This window comes from Chaetomium globosum, genomic scaffold (genome assembly GCF_000143365.1).
Source record: "Chaetomium globosum CBS 148.51 scaffold_5 genomic scaffold, whole genome shotgun sequence".
Classification (NCBI taxonomy): domain Eukaryota; kingdom Fungi; phylum Ascomycota; class Sordariomycetes; order Sordariales; family Chaetomiaceae; genus Chaetomium; species Chaetomium globosum.
In genome coordinates this window covers 2707153-2722848 of record NT_165980.1, presented here as the reverse complement: position 1 = coordinate 2722848, position 15696 = coordinate 2707153, and the positions used below count along the sequence as shown (strand labels likewise).

The 15696-nt window shown below is 55.4% G+C and overlaps 8 protein-coding genes across 8 annotated transcripts; 4 read left to right on the top strand and 4 right to left on the bottom strand.

Annotated features, from left to right (window-relative positions):
* Positions 1 to 45: 45 nt before the first annotated feature.
* Positions 46 to 2762, bottom strand: CHGG_07729 (uncharacterized protein; the record flags this gene model as incomplete). Its single annotated transcript, XM_001225384.1, has 6 exons — positions 46 to 339; positions 434 to 1287; positions 1352 to 1994; positions 2067 to 2441; positions 2504 to 2605; positions 2658 to 2762. 6 exons carry the CDS (start codon positions 2760 to 2762, stop codon positions 46 to 48), a joined length of 2373 nt encoding a protein of 790 aa, XP_001225385.1.
* Positions 2763 to 3485: 723 nt separating this feature from the next.
* CHGG_07728 (uncharacterized protein) lies at positions 3486 to 4315 on the top strand (the record flags this gene model as incomplete). Its single annotated transcript, XM_001225383.1, has 3 exons — positions 3486 to 3637; positions 3706 to 3815; positions 3924 to 4315. 3 exons carry the CDS (start codon positions 3486 to 3488, stop codon positions 4313 to 4315), a joined length of 654 nt encoding a protein of 217 aa, XP_001225384.1.
* An 813-nt stretch (positions 4316 to 5128) lies between these two features.
* Positions 5129 to 6658, top strand: CHGG_07727 (uncharacterized protein; the record flags this gene model as incomplete). Its single annotated transcript, XM_001225382.1, has 4 exons — positions 5129 to 5152; positions 5213 to 5289; positions 5347 to 5773; positions 5834 to 6658. The coding sequence occupies 4 exons, from the start codon at positions 5129 to 5131 to the stop codon at positions 6656 to 6658; spliced, it is 1353 nt and encodes a 450-aa protein (XP_001225383.1).
* Positions 6659 to 7157: 499 nt separating this feature from the next.
* On the top strand, positions 7158 to 7684 carry CHGG_07726 (uncharacterized protein; the record flags this gene model as incomplete). The annotated part of the gene is made up of 3 exons (XM_001225381.1): positions 7158 to 7312; positions 7385 to 7471; positions 7552 to 7684. 3 exons carry the CDS (start codon positions 7158 to 7160, stop codon positions 7682 to 7684), a joined length of 375 nt encoding a protein of 124 aa, XP_001225382.1.
* Positions 7685 to 8116: 432 nt separating this feature from the next.
* CHGG_07725 (uncharacterized protein) lies at positions 8117 to 9512 on the bottom strand (the record flags this gene model as incomplete). The annotated part of the gene is made up of 5 exons (XM_001225380.1): positions 8117 to 8705; positions 8751 to 9182; positions 9235 to 9259; positions 9404 to 9432; positions 9484 to 9512. 5 exons carry the CDS (start codon positions 9510 to 9512, stop codon positions 8117 to 8119), a joined length of 1104 nt encoding a protein of 367 aa, XP_001225381.1.
* Positions 9513 to 10441: 929 nt separating this feature from the next.
* Positions 10442 to 11353, top strand: CHGG_07724 (uncharacterized protein; the record flags this gene model as incomplete). The annotated part of the gene is made up of 3 exons (XM_001225379.1): positions 10442 to 10833; positions 10895 to 11218; positions 11272 to 11353. 3 exons carry the CDS (start codon positions 10442 to 10444, stop codon positions 11351 to 11353), a joined length of 798 nt encoding a protein of 265 aa, XP_001225380.1.
* A 414-nt stretch (positions 11354 to 11767) lies between these two features.
* CHGG_07723 (uncharacterized protein) lies at positions 11768 to 13049 on the bottom strand (the record flags this gene model as incomplete). The annotated part of the gene is made up of 3 exons (XM_001225378.1): positions 11768 to 11805; positions 11995 to 12837; positions 12983 to 13049. The coding sequence occupies 3 exons, from the start codon at positions 13047 to 13049 to the stop codon at positions 11768 to 11770; spliced, it is 948 nt and encodes a 315-aa protein (XP_001225379.1).
* Positions 13050 to 13398: 349 nt separating this feature from the next.
* Positions 13399 to 15561, bottom strand: CHGG_07722 (uncharacterized protein; the record flags this gene model as incomplete). Its single annotated transcript, XM_001225377.1, has 4 exons — positions 13399 to 14566; positions 14709 to 15343; positions 15393 to 15433; positions 15504 to 15561. The coding sequence occupies 4 exons, from the start codon at positions 15559 to 15561 to the stop codon at positions 13399 to 13401; spliced, it is 1902 nt and encodes a 633-aa protein (XP_001225378.1).
* Between the last annotated feature and the right edge of the window lie 135 nt (positions 15562 to 15696).

The following is a 15696-nucleotide window of genomic DNA, read 5'->3' as shown; positions in this document are numbered from 1 at the left end:
CAGTGAGCCCTCCATAATAGCACACACGCGGTCAGGCATGCCAGTCTAGTCCTTCCCCTTTCCCTTGTCCTTCTTCTCCTCCCGGTCCCGGGTCTTGGACTTGCTCCGGTCTTTGTCCTTCTTGTGGTTGTGGACCATGTGGCTTTCTTTTTCCCTATCGTTCCCACTACCCGCTTCCTCCCCGTCAACAGCAGACCCGCCGTGGTCACTCGCCGATGCCTCCGAGTTCGAGTTCGTGGTCGCGCCATTGACACTATTGGCACCGTTGGAGTTGCCATCTTTGCTTTGCCGGCCGAATCCGAATCTTGATATGGTAAGGCTCATCCGACCCTCGCCGGCCTGGCTGGTGGGTCGGGATTTGCTTGCCCCCGTCTTAAACATGGCGGCTGCCCGCGAACGCCGGGCACCGTTGTTCTCTTCCTGGGTGCGTGACGACTGGCGAAACGGCTTCGGGGGTAACAGCGAGGTTGGTTTGGAGGGGAGGTTCAGAGGACGTGATGCTGCCACGCCGCGAGCCACCCCCCGTTTTGATGGCGAGAGAGGGTGGATCGTCTTCCAAACTCAGCCGTGGACGCTGTTCGATCTCAGAGCTGAAACGGATGTGTGGTGCGCTCTGAGCAAGCGTTGTTGCAGACTCGAAATAGCCACTCGCCGACTTTGAGAGTTGGCCGGCGTCGGACACCGCTCCAACGCTCGGCGTCCCAGGGACGGTTGTTGTTGACTCAACGTAGCAGGGGGGCTCCGTCACGGATCCGTCGGTCGAGGTCGCTGTTGTCACGTCCACCATCGGCACGATCTGGTAGATTAATACGTAGGGCATTTCTTCCTGACGTCGCAGGCATTCCTGGATATCATCCACAGTTTCGACCCGCTTGTCGATCGACAGGTCGTCAAACCTCACCCACTGCGGTTCCTCGTAATCCGGAGGCGGATCATGGTCGTGTTTTCGGTTATCCGTCAACAGTTTCGGCGCAACCCGGGCGTAGGCGACGTAATGCCCGCTGTGAATCGAATCGCCCCGGTGGCAAATGACCGACTGCAAAACCAACTTGTACCCTTGACTCAACCCGTTCGAATCGTGATCTTCTCCCTTGGCGCTATCGACGACCATGAAGTGCGGCAGCCGAAGGCTGTCGGGAATATCGATGAAGGTGTTTTGCCGGATGGGGACACCAGTTTCTGTCATGGTATACCTCTTCAAACAAATGGCCACCACAGGGCGTTGATTGAAATGCCGAGCAAGTTCCATGTCGCTGCTTGGGGCGCTGTTTGAAGTGGCATTCCACGCTAAAATAACAAGCATTAGCCTTCAGCCTTTTTGAATGAGAGATGGAGCAAAAAGGGTACTAACGTATTAACCGGTAGAACTGCCAGGCTGGGATGGTGACAGCCTTTACTACCGTTGAGCCGGTACGCTTGGCTCGTTGCAGTAGGCTCCTTGTTTCTGCATCGGCGGATGGTCCACCCGAGTGTTTCTCATTCACCACAATTCGCTGTATGATGCTGGTAGACCTTGTCCGGGAGCCAGACGGCGTGGGATCTGAGCTTGATACGGAGGTTGGGGAGTGCATGATGCCTCCATGTGTTGTCCACCTCCGTTGCAACTGCGTATTTTCCTCCTCCGCACGTGGTGTTTCGTCCCCGTCCTCGGGGACCATCCGAATCGTGCTCTCTGGACTCAGGATGGGCCTGTCGATGGACTTCTTGTCGTCGAGACTATCGCGAAGAACGTCCACCTTGTTGTTGAAGTATGCTTCCATGCAGTCTTCGAGCTTTATTCCCTTTCCGTCGGTGTCAGGCGGAATGGGGAGGTTAAGGCACCTCTCATGGACGACTTTGTGGTCATCTATATCCCCCTTTCCGTGGTGAAAAAGGTCCATTTGGAGGGCGAGAAGTGGTAACTGCAAGGCGTCGGCAATAGAATCCGCGACAGGCTTCGGATGTGTCCTGTTGCTCGAGAAGCGCGGCGTCTTTCCAGCCACACTCGGCCAAGGCTAGCTGTATGTGTTCTGTCTGCAAAGTTCTAGTTAGCACGAGGCGATTCGAAAGGGATAGCGTGATCGGACCATATCAGTGTGGATCAGCTTTCCGCCCCTGAGCATGTTGACCCATAACCTCAGTAATGCGGCAAGCTTCCTTTGAGGCTCGCCTTCCAGGTCATTCTTCAGCATGGATTCGAAGGCTGTGAGGTGGGCGAACATAGCGAAGAGTAAGGAGTCTAGATAGCATGTGACATTTCCCCTATTCTCTGCGCCAACCATTTCGATGTTCGGATCGAATGGTTGTATTATTCCTGAGAAGGCTTGCTGTTGTAATTGCAGGAGCTCTACAGCCTTGTCGGTGTTGCCGCCGGCGAAGTTGGAACGGAGTGCGACGCGGACCAGGTCTTTGGAGACAGCGTGGTAGTTGAGTTCTTCCAGGCGCTGAACTATGACCTCGATCTATTCACACCGTTAGTACGGCGACGCAGGCTCCCCTTCCCGAAATCGTATCAGAGGCATACCGTCGCCGCTTCTTTCTCGATCTCCTCCTTTTCCCTCTGTGCTTGTTTAGCCGAATCGGGCTTGAATATGGAAAGCCATGAGTCTGCAGTTAGCGGCCGAACCTAGGGCTGTCAGAAAAACAAGTCTTTGGTTGGGTAGTGGTCGTCAACACACCTTGCCGCCAGACTCGGATGATTTGTTGCGACGGTGCCCATTTTTCTCCCGAACGCTACGGAATTTCTTCGGCATGAGCGAGCTAGCCGCCTTCATCATATCCATCCTTGCTAAAACGGAGGCATGAAGGGGTAACAAGTTATGAGTATGCTATCTCGTAACTAGGACCCGGGAGTTTGTTCGTGGCATCGGGGCATGGTCTAAAGATAGCTCTAGGGTGGGGTCGGTTCAGAGGCGCGTGGCACTAATGGGGAGAATCCTAGAATCGAAACTGTCGTAACGGAAGGACGATGTCGTGAGGGCTTCGGGAGGAAAGGGGACAGCTAAAGGGAAGCCCGTGAAGGATCGTATCGAGTGCGCGGCTGCGGGGAGGGGGTCGCATCAGGGCTCAGGTGAGGTGGGGTGGGTATATCTTTCAGCTGGAAAGCGAATGGCTTTCGCTCGGTGAACGTTGGAGGGTAACGCAGGCGGCAATGTCAATGTCGGCATCCGCCTCGAATGTCGAGCCCGCCCAAGGCAGGTAGAATGGATGCGGTGTCGCGGAGAAAGGACGGACGCCGGAGAGGGGAGCCCCGTCAGTGTTGAGACAGGGTGTGCAGCCAACAAAATTAGAAAGGAGGGGCCCAAGACGTGGGCTACAAGGTCCCCGCCACCCCAGCCCAAGATGGTTGATTTTCTCGCCTAATGCAAGCACTTTATCCTCACCTGCAGCAGTCAACGTCGAAGATTTTTGGCTGCAATCACCAATCGGAGTAATGGTTCTTGACACTCGCCTCCCAAGATCGGGCCGACATTCGAACTCCCCAAAATGAACGTCGTAATGTGACAATGACCCGGCAAGGTTTGAGCTTTGACAGCTCAACTCCGGTCTTGTGGCCACGACACATGACCGATCCTTCGAGGTTTGAAGTGAAGGCCAACATGTTACCACAGACCGGAGCAGACATTTCGATACCAAACATCAACAGACTGCAGGAATGGTCAGTGTTTCGCCGACTCGGATGGAGGCCATGAATGCACAATTTTCCATAGCGTGACATCGACCCAGCCCTGAACCACGTTCTGGCTTCCCGCTGGATCTGCAATGTGACCACGGCCCTGCCGTCTCGGTGCCTCTTGCTGCTTTGTCGCATGCGCCCGACTATCATTGGGCCAGGGGTAAGCTGGGAACAGCCGGGCGGCGGCTGACGTCCCGGGGTGACGAACGGGTTCCAAACTCTGATGCCTGCCGCAGGCAGATGATGGTATCACGGTGTGTGTCAACAGCACATGTGGGGGCCGATGATGCGTTGAGCGCAAGAACCACTGCTGTCGTGTTGGTAACTGGGACGGCACAAAATATTCGAAACCCTCGGCAGGCCTCATATTTGGGCCGTGCGGCGAGTAGCGCCGGAAGTCCAAACGGACGATCGGCCGGGACCGAGTCCCGGATAGGCGCTGCGGTTCCCATTCTGGTGGGTTTCCCGAGCATCTCAAGAAGGCAAGCTGTTTGCCTTCCCCGACCCGTGAGGAAACCAGAACTGAACGCGTACACAGCAGTTATTGATAAGGCCACGCAACGCTCCAATTGCTTTTCTCGCCCCAGCAGGCAGCGGGCTGAGCAGAGTAAAAAACGTGCAAGTTTGCGCGTCATCCCAGCATTCTCTGTTCTGCAATAGGTGGTTCGGCCACCTGGCCAGGAGACAGCAACTACCAGGTACATACCTAATTATATAGGCATATGAATGAATTCGAGCAGCCCTTTTTTGCAGAATTATTTTACCTCAGTCGTTCTACTCATGCTGATTTTTCTTTCTTCTGCCCTCGTCCACACCGTTCCCTACCAGTTCGGTTTTTGAGACCGACAACTCAAGTACGGGTATCCATTCTCGTTAATCGTCCAACGTAACATGCATGTCAAGACTGTCAAAAATGGGTCATCGTCTGACAAAACTCCACCTCCCTCAACGCTAAGCTCTTTCGAGGGCCATGACGATTTCATGTTCGTACACAGTAATGTCGGGGAGTAATCAGTGGCGAACGAAGTGGTGGTTGAGTTGTAGATTTCTGTGATTCAGCATGGGCGTACGGTTAAGGATACTAACTTTTAGCCAAACGTGCACCTTGACTTCTTCACTTACACTTGAATTGGTTCGATTCACCCTAAAGGCTTCCCAGTGAGGTGCTCCTGTCAATCTGTGGTGGGCCCATAAGCAAGCCACCTCCGCGTTTCCACCAGCCACTTCAAGCTTGGCGCTCCGCACCGCTGGTTACTGAAGCCGGGGGACCGATGGACCTCGGCATGGACGGTTAATCGTACCAGGGAGGAAGCTTGACCGAGCCATTGATTCAACATCATCAGACTGCCGAAACATCTTGTCATAAAGTGAACACGACCTTCTCACCTTGACAAGAAACAAGCACTCCTTATACGCACACACACACACACACACACACACAAACACCATCGAAAGATACAAAACGTCTGCATTATGTCCGCGCAGATCCCAATTGCTGTAGGATTCCCCTATTAATCCTGGCACCCCCTATGGCCGTCAGCTAAGACATGTGTTTAGGTTAGTCACCGCGTGAGCGAGCGGGCAAAGCAAATTTTGGATGTTGTAGCCAAGTTTGTTGAGGAAGATTGCATCCCGTAAGTCAGCGGCCATATCGCATCCTCACAATGCATCTTGGTCTGATACCCTCACAGTGCCGATGCCGTCTATGAAGCCCAGATCGGTGCGGGGGATGCCAGATGGAATTCCCACCCCCCAATTCTGGAGGACCTCAAGAAGAAGGCTCGGTCGCTAGGCCTTTGGAACATGTTCCTGCCCAAGGGCCACTACAAAGAGTCGCCGGGCTGGACCAACCTTGAGTATGGCCTGATGGCCGAGTGGCTAGGCAAGTCGAGGACCGCCTCGGAGGCCGTCAACTGTGCCGCCCCTGACACGGGCAACATGGAGGTGCTGGCCAAGTACGGCAACGACGCGCAGAAGGCCAAATGGTTGAAGCCATTGATGGACGGCGAAATCCGTTCGGCCTTCTTGATGACGGAACCCCAGGTCGCGTCTTCTGATGCGCGCAACATCGAGTTGAAGATTGAGCGGGACGGTGACCATTACGTGCTGAACGGCCAGGTACGGCATCCATATACGTTGAGTAATCTGTACTCGCGTCCAAGCTAACACTCGGATCAGAAATGGTGGTCCAGCGGTGCTGGTGACCCGCGTTGCAAGGTCTACATTGTCATGGGCAAGAACGACGCCAACAACAAGGATCCTTATAGGCAGCAATCCGTCATCATTGTGCCCGCAGGAACCGAGGGTATCACCATTCACCGCATGCTCTCAGTCTACGGGTACGACGACGCTCCTCACGGCCACGGCCACATCACCTTCAAGAATGTGCGCGTGCCGGCCGCCAACCTCGTGCTCGGCGAGGGTCGTGGCTTCGAGATCATCCAGGGTCGTCTTGGCCCAGGCCGCATCCACCACGCCATGCGGACGATTGGCGCGTCTGAGCGGGCTCTAGAATGGATGCTCATGCGGATCAACGACCCCAGGAAGACGACCTTCGGCAAGCAGCTGCGCGAGCACGGCGTCATCCTGGAGTGGGTGGCCAAGTCCCGGATCGAGATTGACGCCGCGCGCCTTGTTGTGCTCAACGCTGCCATCAAGATGGACGACCACGGGCCCAAGGCCGCTCTCAAAGAAATCGCCCAAGCGAAGGTCCTCATCCCGCAGACGGCGCTGACCGTCATTGACCGGGCTGTCCAGTCGTTTGGTGGCGCGGGCGTCAGCCAGGATACGCCATTGGCTAGCATGTGGGCCGGCATCAGGACGCTGAGGTTGGCGGACGGCCCCGACGAGGTTCACCTGCAGCAAATGGGCAGGAATGAAAACAAACGTGGCAAGGCCGTTGCCGAGAAGATTGCCGCGCAGAAGGCCAAGTCCGAACAGCTGATGAAGCAGTACGGTGTAACGAGGACCGAGATCGGGTCCAACATTAAGCGATCGTCTTAGAAACCCGGTCATGACTCATGTTTCTGTTGTTATAGTTGTTTAGTATGGCCCAATATAGGTACCTAAATTATACCAGCAATTTCCCCTTGTTTAAATTCTTTTGTTGGGCGGTTGATCCCGTCTCCTTTGGGTTGAAGGGAGTCATTCCAAGTCCTCCGATTTTCCCGCGGTTTGCTTGCCAAGGCGGCAGGGATAGGGTTTTATGGGCCCGTTGTTCATGCCGTTGCCCGGTCAATGGCCAAAACCGGAAACATGTTTTCTCGTCTTTTTCTGCAGCCTGACTGAGCCATGCAACAACCGCACACATTCCTCGAGGTCAATTTAAGCCCGGATACCTGCCATCCACTTGCCGCTTGCCCCTTCCCATACGCAATCAACAGCCCACCTGCAACCTCTCGTTTTGCTTCTCGTTGAACAGCAAACTCCAGCTCGATTCCCAGTCCGTCTCCCATCGTTCGATCTCAACAACCGGGTCCACGCACTCAAATACCTAGCAACAATGTCTTCCGCCAACGTGCTCGCCGCTCGGGATGTCAACACGTCGATGCCCGCTCACGGCCAAAACCACACCGAGACCGACGGGAACACCAAGCCTGATGTTATGAGCATGGAGCACCACCGTCAGGTCTTCCAGTCCAAGATGGAGCAGGGCGAGTACGTGGTTCCTCCCCACCGATAAAAAGCAATCTTAAGGGCCTCAATCGCTAACCTCGTCTCTCTCTCCAGGAACAAAACCTTCATCTCCCCCTCGGACACCATCATGAGCCCTTGCACCGCCAAGCTGTCAGCGTTCCGCAACAAGCAGGTCGGCAAGTACGTCACCGCCTCCTCCCCGGCCATACATGGCCTCAGCCCTTCACACACACAGAAGCTAACGGATATCTCTACTGTAGGGGCAAGCCGAAATCACTCTTCGCTCGTGCGTCAGCTAAGAAACTCGGCGCGGATGGCGGCAGCAATGGTGGCCCGCTCTTTGCCAGCAAGCCCGCGACGACGGCACAGCACGACAACCCCTTCGCCAACTAAGTTGCTCGCGCTTCCGGCTCGGATATCTTTGCTTTTTCCCATTCGATCGCTTTGCCGCTTCTTCTGCTTTGACATTGAGAGCATGTTGTTTGCTGCCGAGGCATTTCTTGGCTGACGCCTATTGCTATCTTCTTTCTTTCCTTTGTCACTTTTTCTGCTTTGACATAGAAGGCGCGTTGTTTGCTGCCGAGAAGAGGGACGGGTCGGTTGGTCTACCACGAGGCGTTTTGGGAGAATCTGTTGTTGGGTTTTGTGTCTTGCGCTCGGTATGAAGGGTCTTTATCATCAGGGTACAGGGAGGGGTGAGGGTGGTTTATGACTGGGTATGACAGGAGACACGCACATACCAAAACATGCGGTATCAATATCACGGGACTTTTCTTCTAACTGAGTGGCTGTAAATCACGCTCTTCCTATTTCCCCGACATCTGACTACGCCTTCCACCCGCTCACTATGTACACTACATCCTCGTCCGCCACGGGATGCCCCAGCCCCACCCTCTGCGGGATATGCCTCGCGCTAGCGCCCCAGACTAGGGCGTACTTGAACGTGTCCTTGAGCGTGCGGTGGATGCGGTCACAGACGTCCTCGATGGTGCTGTTGCTCCGCACGATGAGCGCCTCGCTGCAGTCCGGGTCGACGCCCTTGCGCTTGGTGTAGATGCGGATCAGGTTGAGCTCCTTCCAGCAGCGGTCGATGACGTCCTGGATGCCGAGGTCCAGCTCGCAGCTCATGACCACCGTGTGCGGCTCGCGCGCCAGCTTGTCGAGGAAGTCGAGCGACACGCTGTCGATCTTGTTGTACACGTACAGGCAGTTGATGTACTTGCGGTGGTCCTTCATGATGACGTCGATCAGGTCGTCGACCGTGCAGTTCTCGTCGCGCACCAGCACCTCGCAGTTGAGCAGCTTGTAATCCCGAAGGATGCTCATGATCATCTTCTCGTCGAGGCCCTTGGGCGGGGACTGGAATGTGATCTTCATGCCGCCAGCCTTTTTGGGTTTGAGATAGATGTTTCTGCTGGCGTGTAAGTCGCAATCGCGGGTGTGGGGGGTCTAAACTCACGGTGGCTGGCGGTTCAGCCGGATGCCTACTGCCTCCAACTCAGCTTCTAGCAATGCCCTTTGCTCGGCCCTCTTCGTCGCGTCGAGGACCATGAGAATTAGATCGCTGGTCTTTGCCGCCGAGATGACCTGTCGCCCGCGCCCCTTGCCTTCTGAAGCACCCTCAATGATACCCGGCAAATCGAGTAGCTGGATTTCGGCACCGCCATATTCGAGAACGCCGGGGATGGCGGTAAGTGTTGTGAAGGCGTATGAGGCAACCTCGGACTTTGTCTTGGTGACCTTTGAAAGAAACGTTGATTTGCCCACCGAAGGAAAGCCGACCAGCGCTATCCGGGCATCACCGCTCTTGCTCACATCGAAACCAGCACCTCCGCCACCACCTGCTCCCGGCCCTGGTTCGAGCAGCTGGGCGCGAAGCCGCGCAAGCTTTCTTCAGGCGATTAGCACTTACAAATCGGACGAAGTGATGATCACTCACTCACCCCTTTAGGAGACCCAGATGATATTCTGGCACAAGCTCGTTAGCAACACGATTTGTAACTTCGTCCTCGAATTCGAGGCCATGTCAAGGCGCATACCGGTAGCCTTATTTTCTGTGGCACATATCAGTCTCATCGAATTCCTGGCCGAGCGAGCCGTGGCGGTACAAACTCTGGGTCTTTCTCATCTCCTCCTCAATCCTAGACTTGTCAATCCATGCCCCGCAAAGACCGGATGGATGTATTTCTTACTCCTTGATCTTTTCCGTGATGTTCACCATCTTGATGAATTGGGGGGCAATACGCCCTTATTGGCCTACTGTTGCCTGAAAAACGAAATAGATGAATAACCAAACGGTTCCAAGTAGGATCCGAAAGGGTCTTGATGAGAACTTGCAGGTCGATGAATCCTGGTTGCCGTCGCCGTGCCCCACGTTTCAATATGGCAGAATTCCGAGGGGTAGGTGGGGCGGGCGACCAAACCTTGCACACCGCCTTCGTCACTCGGCCAGCCGTTCCCCAGACTGATGCGTATCCAAGACAACCTAAGTTTATTCCGTACAGTCACCCACGGCCTAAACAAGCGGAACTCGAACGTAAGCAGAAGTCAAGAAAATAGCACGATGTTAAAGAAAACTGAGAAAAAAAAAGATTAAATCAAAAAGGAATCCACTCGAAATAAAAAGTAGACTTTAAGGTTTCCTCCAGCCGAAAGTTTCAGTGGCATTAGTTCTTTGACAATGAGTGCCAAGTGTCGACGGTTCTACGCTTTGCATCGCTTCAATGGTTCGGAGACAGCCATCTATCTACCTATTTGATTAGTTTTTGGTCCGAACTCAACAACTATTGGGCGTATAGTGCCCTCTAATATACATCAAATCATTGAGATCTAGGTTCATGCTCGTAACGCTTTTCTCTGTTTATCTGTTCTGCTCTGCTTGTCGTGGAACTTGACAGTATTATGTAATCCCGCACGGGCAGGCTCTTCGACTTTTATGACCCAATCGCATGAGCAGCTTGCTTCAAGGTTTCGATATATACAGATGAGTTACCTTGCCTCGAAACAATTCAACAAACTAACCGTATTCCATCCTTCTCCTTGCAATCACCACCCCGATACTGTGCATCGAGCATCGTATATTACGGCCCGCCCGATCGACCCCAATCTTCCCAATATCCAGTTCGAACTCCACGGCAACCGGACTCGGCCATGGCCGAAGTAGAGACAAGGGTCGACACGGGCGTCGCGGTTGTTGACGACGCCCAGGATGCGCAAGACGGCGCGCAGGAGCTCGCGCTCGCCACGACCAACAACGAGGTGGCGCCCCCGACAGAAAAGAAAGTGAAGAAGATTATTCGGCGAAAGAAGCGCCCAGCGCGACCACAAATCGACCCAGCTCTGATCAAGTCGGAACCGCCACCGCAGACGGGCACAGTTTTCAACATCTGGTATAACAAGTGGTCAGGGGGCGACCGGGAAGACAAGTATCTGTCGCAGACACATGCTAAAGGGAGATGCAATGTCGCTCAGGACTCCGGATACACGCGCGCTGATGCGCGGCCCGGGTCCTATTTCTGTCTTTTCTTTGCCAGGGGAATATGGTACGTTGAGTTTGCACCATCGCTAGGTTCTTTAAATAGGGGTGATCGCTGACAGTTGTAGCCCCAAGGGTCAAGATTGCGACTACCTCCACCGACTACCCGGCATCCACGACATCTTCAACCCGAACGTCGACTGCTTTGGCCGTGACAAGTTCAGCGACTACCGCGACGACATGGGCGGTGTCGGCAGCTTCACCCGCCAGAACCGCACCGTGTACATCGGCCGGATCCATGTGACGGACGATATTGAGGAGATCGTGGCACGGCATCTTGCAGAGTGGGGACAGATTGAACGCGTCCGCGTTCTCAATACCCGGGGCGTGGCGTTTGTGACATACACCAACGAGGCAAATGCGCAGTTTGCAAAGGAGGCGATGGCCCATCAGTACGTGGCCTACTGAAATATTTTGACCATTTTCTTTTGGCTAACATACCCAGGTCTCTCGATCATGAGGAGGTCTTGAATGTCCGATGGGCCGACAGCCGACCCAAACCCGATGGCGCAGAAACGAGAGGCTAGGCGAATTGAAGAACAAGCAGCCGAGGCTATTCGGAAGGCTCTGCCGGCGGAATTTGTTGCGGAGATTGAGGGCAAGGATCCAGAGGCGCGCAAACGGCGAAAGCTGGAGAGCAGTTATGGCCTAGAAGGATACGAAGCGCCAGATGAGGTGCACTTCGCTCGGGGGCCTAACGCTGTCAACCCGCGTGGTCGGGAAGGATACGAGTTGGAACACGAGCAGCGGTTGATGCTGGAAGCCGCGGAGGCGCAGATGGCAGAGGAACAGCCCCAGGAGCAGAGCCAACCACAGGCTGGGGGCATTCTTTCTAGCAACACGCTGGCCGCTTTGCAGGCAGCGCAAGTGTCGGTCGCGTCAAAACCGAAGGCTGCCGCTTCGTCGGGGCCCTTGGTCGCGTACGACAGCGACGACAGTGATTAGGGGCTAGGAGATGACGGACGTTTGTACTCTGTAGCTGTACATTAATGATACCAGGGTTCCCACCGCTGCCAAACTAGACAAACAGATACACAAACATGATCACAGCTCCATGTGCTTAGGTGTCTCCAAGAACCAAATATCACATAATCCAACCCCCCTCCCCCCCCCCAAACCAACCCAAATCAACTATTAAAAATCCTCGAATACAACACCTCATGCCTACCCACCCACAAATCCATCACCGGCACGCTCTGCCCGGCCTCCTCCACGGGCGTCCCCCACTCGCGCTGCACCACCGCCGCCACCAGGCCCTGCACGCCCGCGCTCGCCAGCGTCTTTTGCGCCTGGTACGGCCCGAACATGCCCGCCCGCACCGCCGCTGATACCAAGGCTTTCACGTGGCTCACCATGAATACGTATGCTGTCTGCTCGAGGCCCAGGCCTGCGAGCGCGCAGAGCGCGCCGAAGAGTGGGCCGAGGTGCGCGGCGACGGGCGGGGGGAGGGGGGGGTCGTCGTTTGGAGAGGGAGGGGTGGTGGTGGTGGTGGGTGTGCTGTCGCCGTTGGTGAGGGCGGGAGTGGATGTGGGAGTGGTGGTGGTGGTGGTGGTAGAGGAGGAGGAGGAGTTTGAGCAGCCGCGCAGGAGGGCGGAGAAGCCCCGCAGCGCCTCGTTCACATCTGCACCTCCTCCTGCTGTTCCTCGTTCGGCGAGGGCGCCGGCAAAGGAGCGTTCCCAGATGGAGAGCAGGGCGCGGCCTTGAGCGACGGAAGCGCGCCTGCCGACGGTGCACACGATGGCGGCGTCGAGGGCGTCGTCGAGGGCGGTGAGGTTGGCGAGGGAGGGGTCGCGGTGGGCGGCGAGGACGAAGGGGAGGGTGGTGGATGCGTAGGAGGAGATGGAGAGGGGCAGGAAGGAGGCGAAGGAGGACGGCTGGCCGAAGACGACTTTTTGATGGGCGAGGTAGCTTTCCAGCCCAGAGGAGAAGGCGAAGCTGCCGAGGGGGAGGGCCGAGTCGGAGAGGAGGAGGAGGAAGTGTGTTGGTGAGGTGAGGGGTGAGGAGAGGGGTTCTGGACAAGGGGGTTAGAAAATTTGGAGGGGATAAAAAAAGGGGGTCGTTGATGTAAACAGTGAAGTGAGACCTACTTGCTAATGGTGGGTGAGAGTTCAATGAGGTCGAGTGAGAACGTTTGGCTTTTGCCTCTGCCAACCTACGCTCAAGATCGGCTATTTCATCATCTATTTCGTGTCCACTCTCACCGTTGACTTTGGAAAGGATCATTTTGACCAACCAATTTTTAGTTATTTGTTTGGAATTCGAGGTTTGGGGGAGGGGATTGGGCAAAGACACCCGGTATAAAATTGATAAGCTTATCTGATCGCTGGTTCCTGAAGCATGAATCAATTAAAACGCTGTTCCCGTAACTTCCGACCCATGAATCCCGGCTCTCCAAACCCGTGACGTAGAAAGGATATCCCCAACACCATGCCAAGACCACAACTGCCATACCATACCCATCTCAGCAGTTCAGATATCCACAAATCAATATGCAACAACAGCCCAAGACCGACCAGAGCCAACACATAACAAGGCCAAGTACCAAAACAACAACCAACACCAATACCACGCATTATGGCCGTGCATTCTCCTTATCCCGCCCAGCCTGCTGCAACATCTTCCTCTCCGCTATCCTCCGCTGAATCCGAGCGAGCGCCGCCGCCTTCCGGTGCTCCGGCAAGGCAGTCCGCGAGGCATTCATGGTGCTCCAGACAGCACTAGTCTGCGCATTCGCGCCCCCAACATCGGGCGACGTGTCACTTTCGCTACCTCGTGATAAAGGCCGGACTGGGACCTGCCTCATCTGCTCGAGCGAACTCTTACGGGCGCGTTTGTCGCGAGATTCTGTAGGGAGGTCGCCTAGAGTGACCTTCCCCAAAGATGTCGACGCTGGCCGGGCCGCTCGTGATGGCCGGTCGGTCCGGCTGGGATAGGACCGGCCTTCCCTGGAGTGGGCAGAATGCCCGCTTGATGCGGAGCCGTGACTGTCCTGTAGGTTTCCGCGGTCGCCAAAGACGGTGGAAGTAGGTAGCCCCTTTGTGCCAAACTCGGCTTCGAGCTTCTCCCTCAGAGCGCGGGCTTGCGCCAGGGTTGCATCATCATGGGATGCACGCTTGTTGAGGTCGTCTCTGCTACGCTTCTCCCTCTGCCTCGTTTCCGCCAGGGCTGTTGAACTGGTCGCAGCCTTCTCGCTGGGCTTTTGTTTGAGGCCATTGACATCTTTTGATAACACCCGGGCGCTCTCCCTTTCCGTCGGAACCAACTTTTCGTCAAAGCTCTTCGCCCGCGTAGACCGAGTCGGCTGTCTTGGTTCTGCTCCCTCTCTCTTGAGCGAATCGAGTTCTTGAAGTTCCGAAATCTTCTCGTTCTTCTTTTGCAGGACCTGCTGGGCTTCAACATATCGAGACTTGGCGTCATCCTTGAGCTTTTCATAAGAGCCCTTAGAGTCCTCCAACATCTTCTCCAGGTCTTGGGTCCTCGACGTGGTCTGAGACAGTTCCCTTGATAGTTTCCGATTCTCTTCAGCAAGCTTGCTGGCCCGTTGCTCGGCGAATTTCAAGTCAGATCTTAGTCGGTCTCGTTCCTCCTGCAATTTTTCTAGCTCGCGGACCTGCGACCTAGCCCGCCTCAGCTCTCGTTGAGTTTCCATCAGGGTCCGCTGCGTCCGGGGGTGATGCTGTTCGTTGTTGTCGTTGGCGTCCATCAGCATCGTCCTCGATATTAAGCAGAGACTCCAACTCCTGTAGTTGAATTTTATACTCTGTTGCAAGAGCCGTTTGTTTCTTGAGTTCATCCATCAATATCGGGTCGCTTTCGCCTCCCTTCCTTCTTGTGGTGGATCCTGCTTGTCGGGCCATCTCGGCAATCTTTTCCTCCATTGACTTGACTTTTCCCTGCTCTTCCTTGAGCTTCTGGTTAAGCTCGAGCGCCTCAGTGTCCTTCATCTTCGCATAAGACTTGGCGAGATGCTTGTACTTGACCAGCTTCTCCATCTCCATCTTTGCATCGCTATGGTAAGTCTCAAAGTAGGACTTCCAGTATTTGCCGGAGCGCGAGTGCGGCTCGTTGAGATCCGTGGTGACGTCGCCGTCAAAGTCTGATTCATCGTCCTCCACTTCCTCCCATGCGTCTTCCGGCTCCTTTGCCGCATGAGCAAAATCCTTCTCCTCCGTTCCGCCGTCCTTGGTGTTGGCCTTCCTGGAGTTCTCCATGGCCTGTTGCAATCTAGTTTTCGGCCGTGGTTGTGCCTCGTCTCCGTTTCGGTCAACCCACGGGCTTGGGAACTTCCCAGGGCACTCGTCTGGTAATCCAGTAGCGCTAGTCCTGGCAGTCCCTCCAGAGCCTTGCTTCACGTCATTGCCGAATGAGACGCGCTTCCGGCGCGTCGTACCGGTGCCGGGCGTGAGGAGGATGCCCGCAGGTTTCGTTGGCGACCTGTCCGCAGCTGGTACTGAGTTGACATTCTGCTGGGCTGTCATGGTTCTTCGCTGTCTTCGTCGCGGCCCGGCGATCCTTAGCTGCGGGGGTACCGAAGAGGGCCGTCTTCAGCGCACGCACGGCAAAGACGGGCGCAGGAGTGTCAGGGATGTCAATCTGAGTGGTGTCATCTGCAATTGTGTGAGTTCAAGACCCCAAAAAGCGCTTTCCCAATACCCGGCGTGGAGGGGTTTCTCGTACCGGAGACCGGCGCGTCGCGCGAGTTGTCCGAATTGCGCTTCAGCGCCCAGCTAATCATTGCGATTTTTTGTTGTTGCCCCCAGAAATAGATACAGAGTTACCCGCCGGGATTACTTTACGGCCGTGGGAGTCGGCCCATCAAAAATTCGCAGTCGGCCGGGTCTGGCGCAGTCGTGCCTTTCGTTGTTGCTGT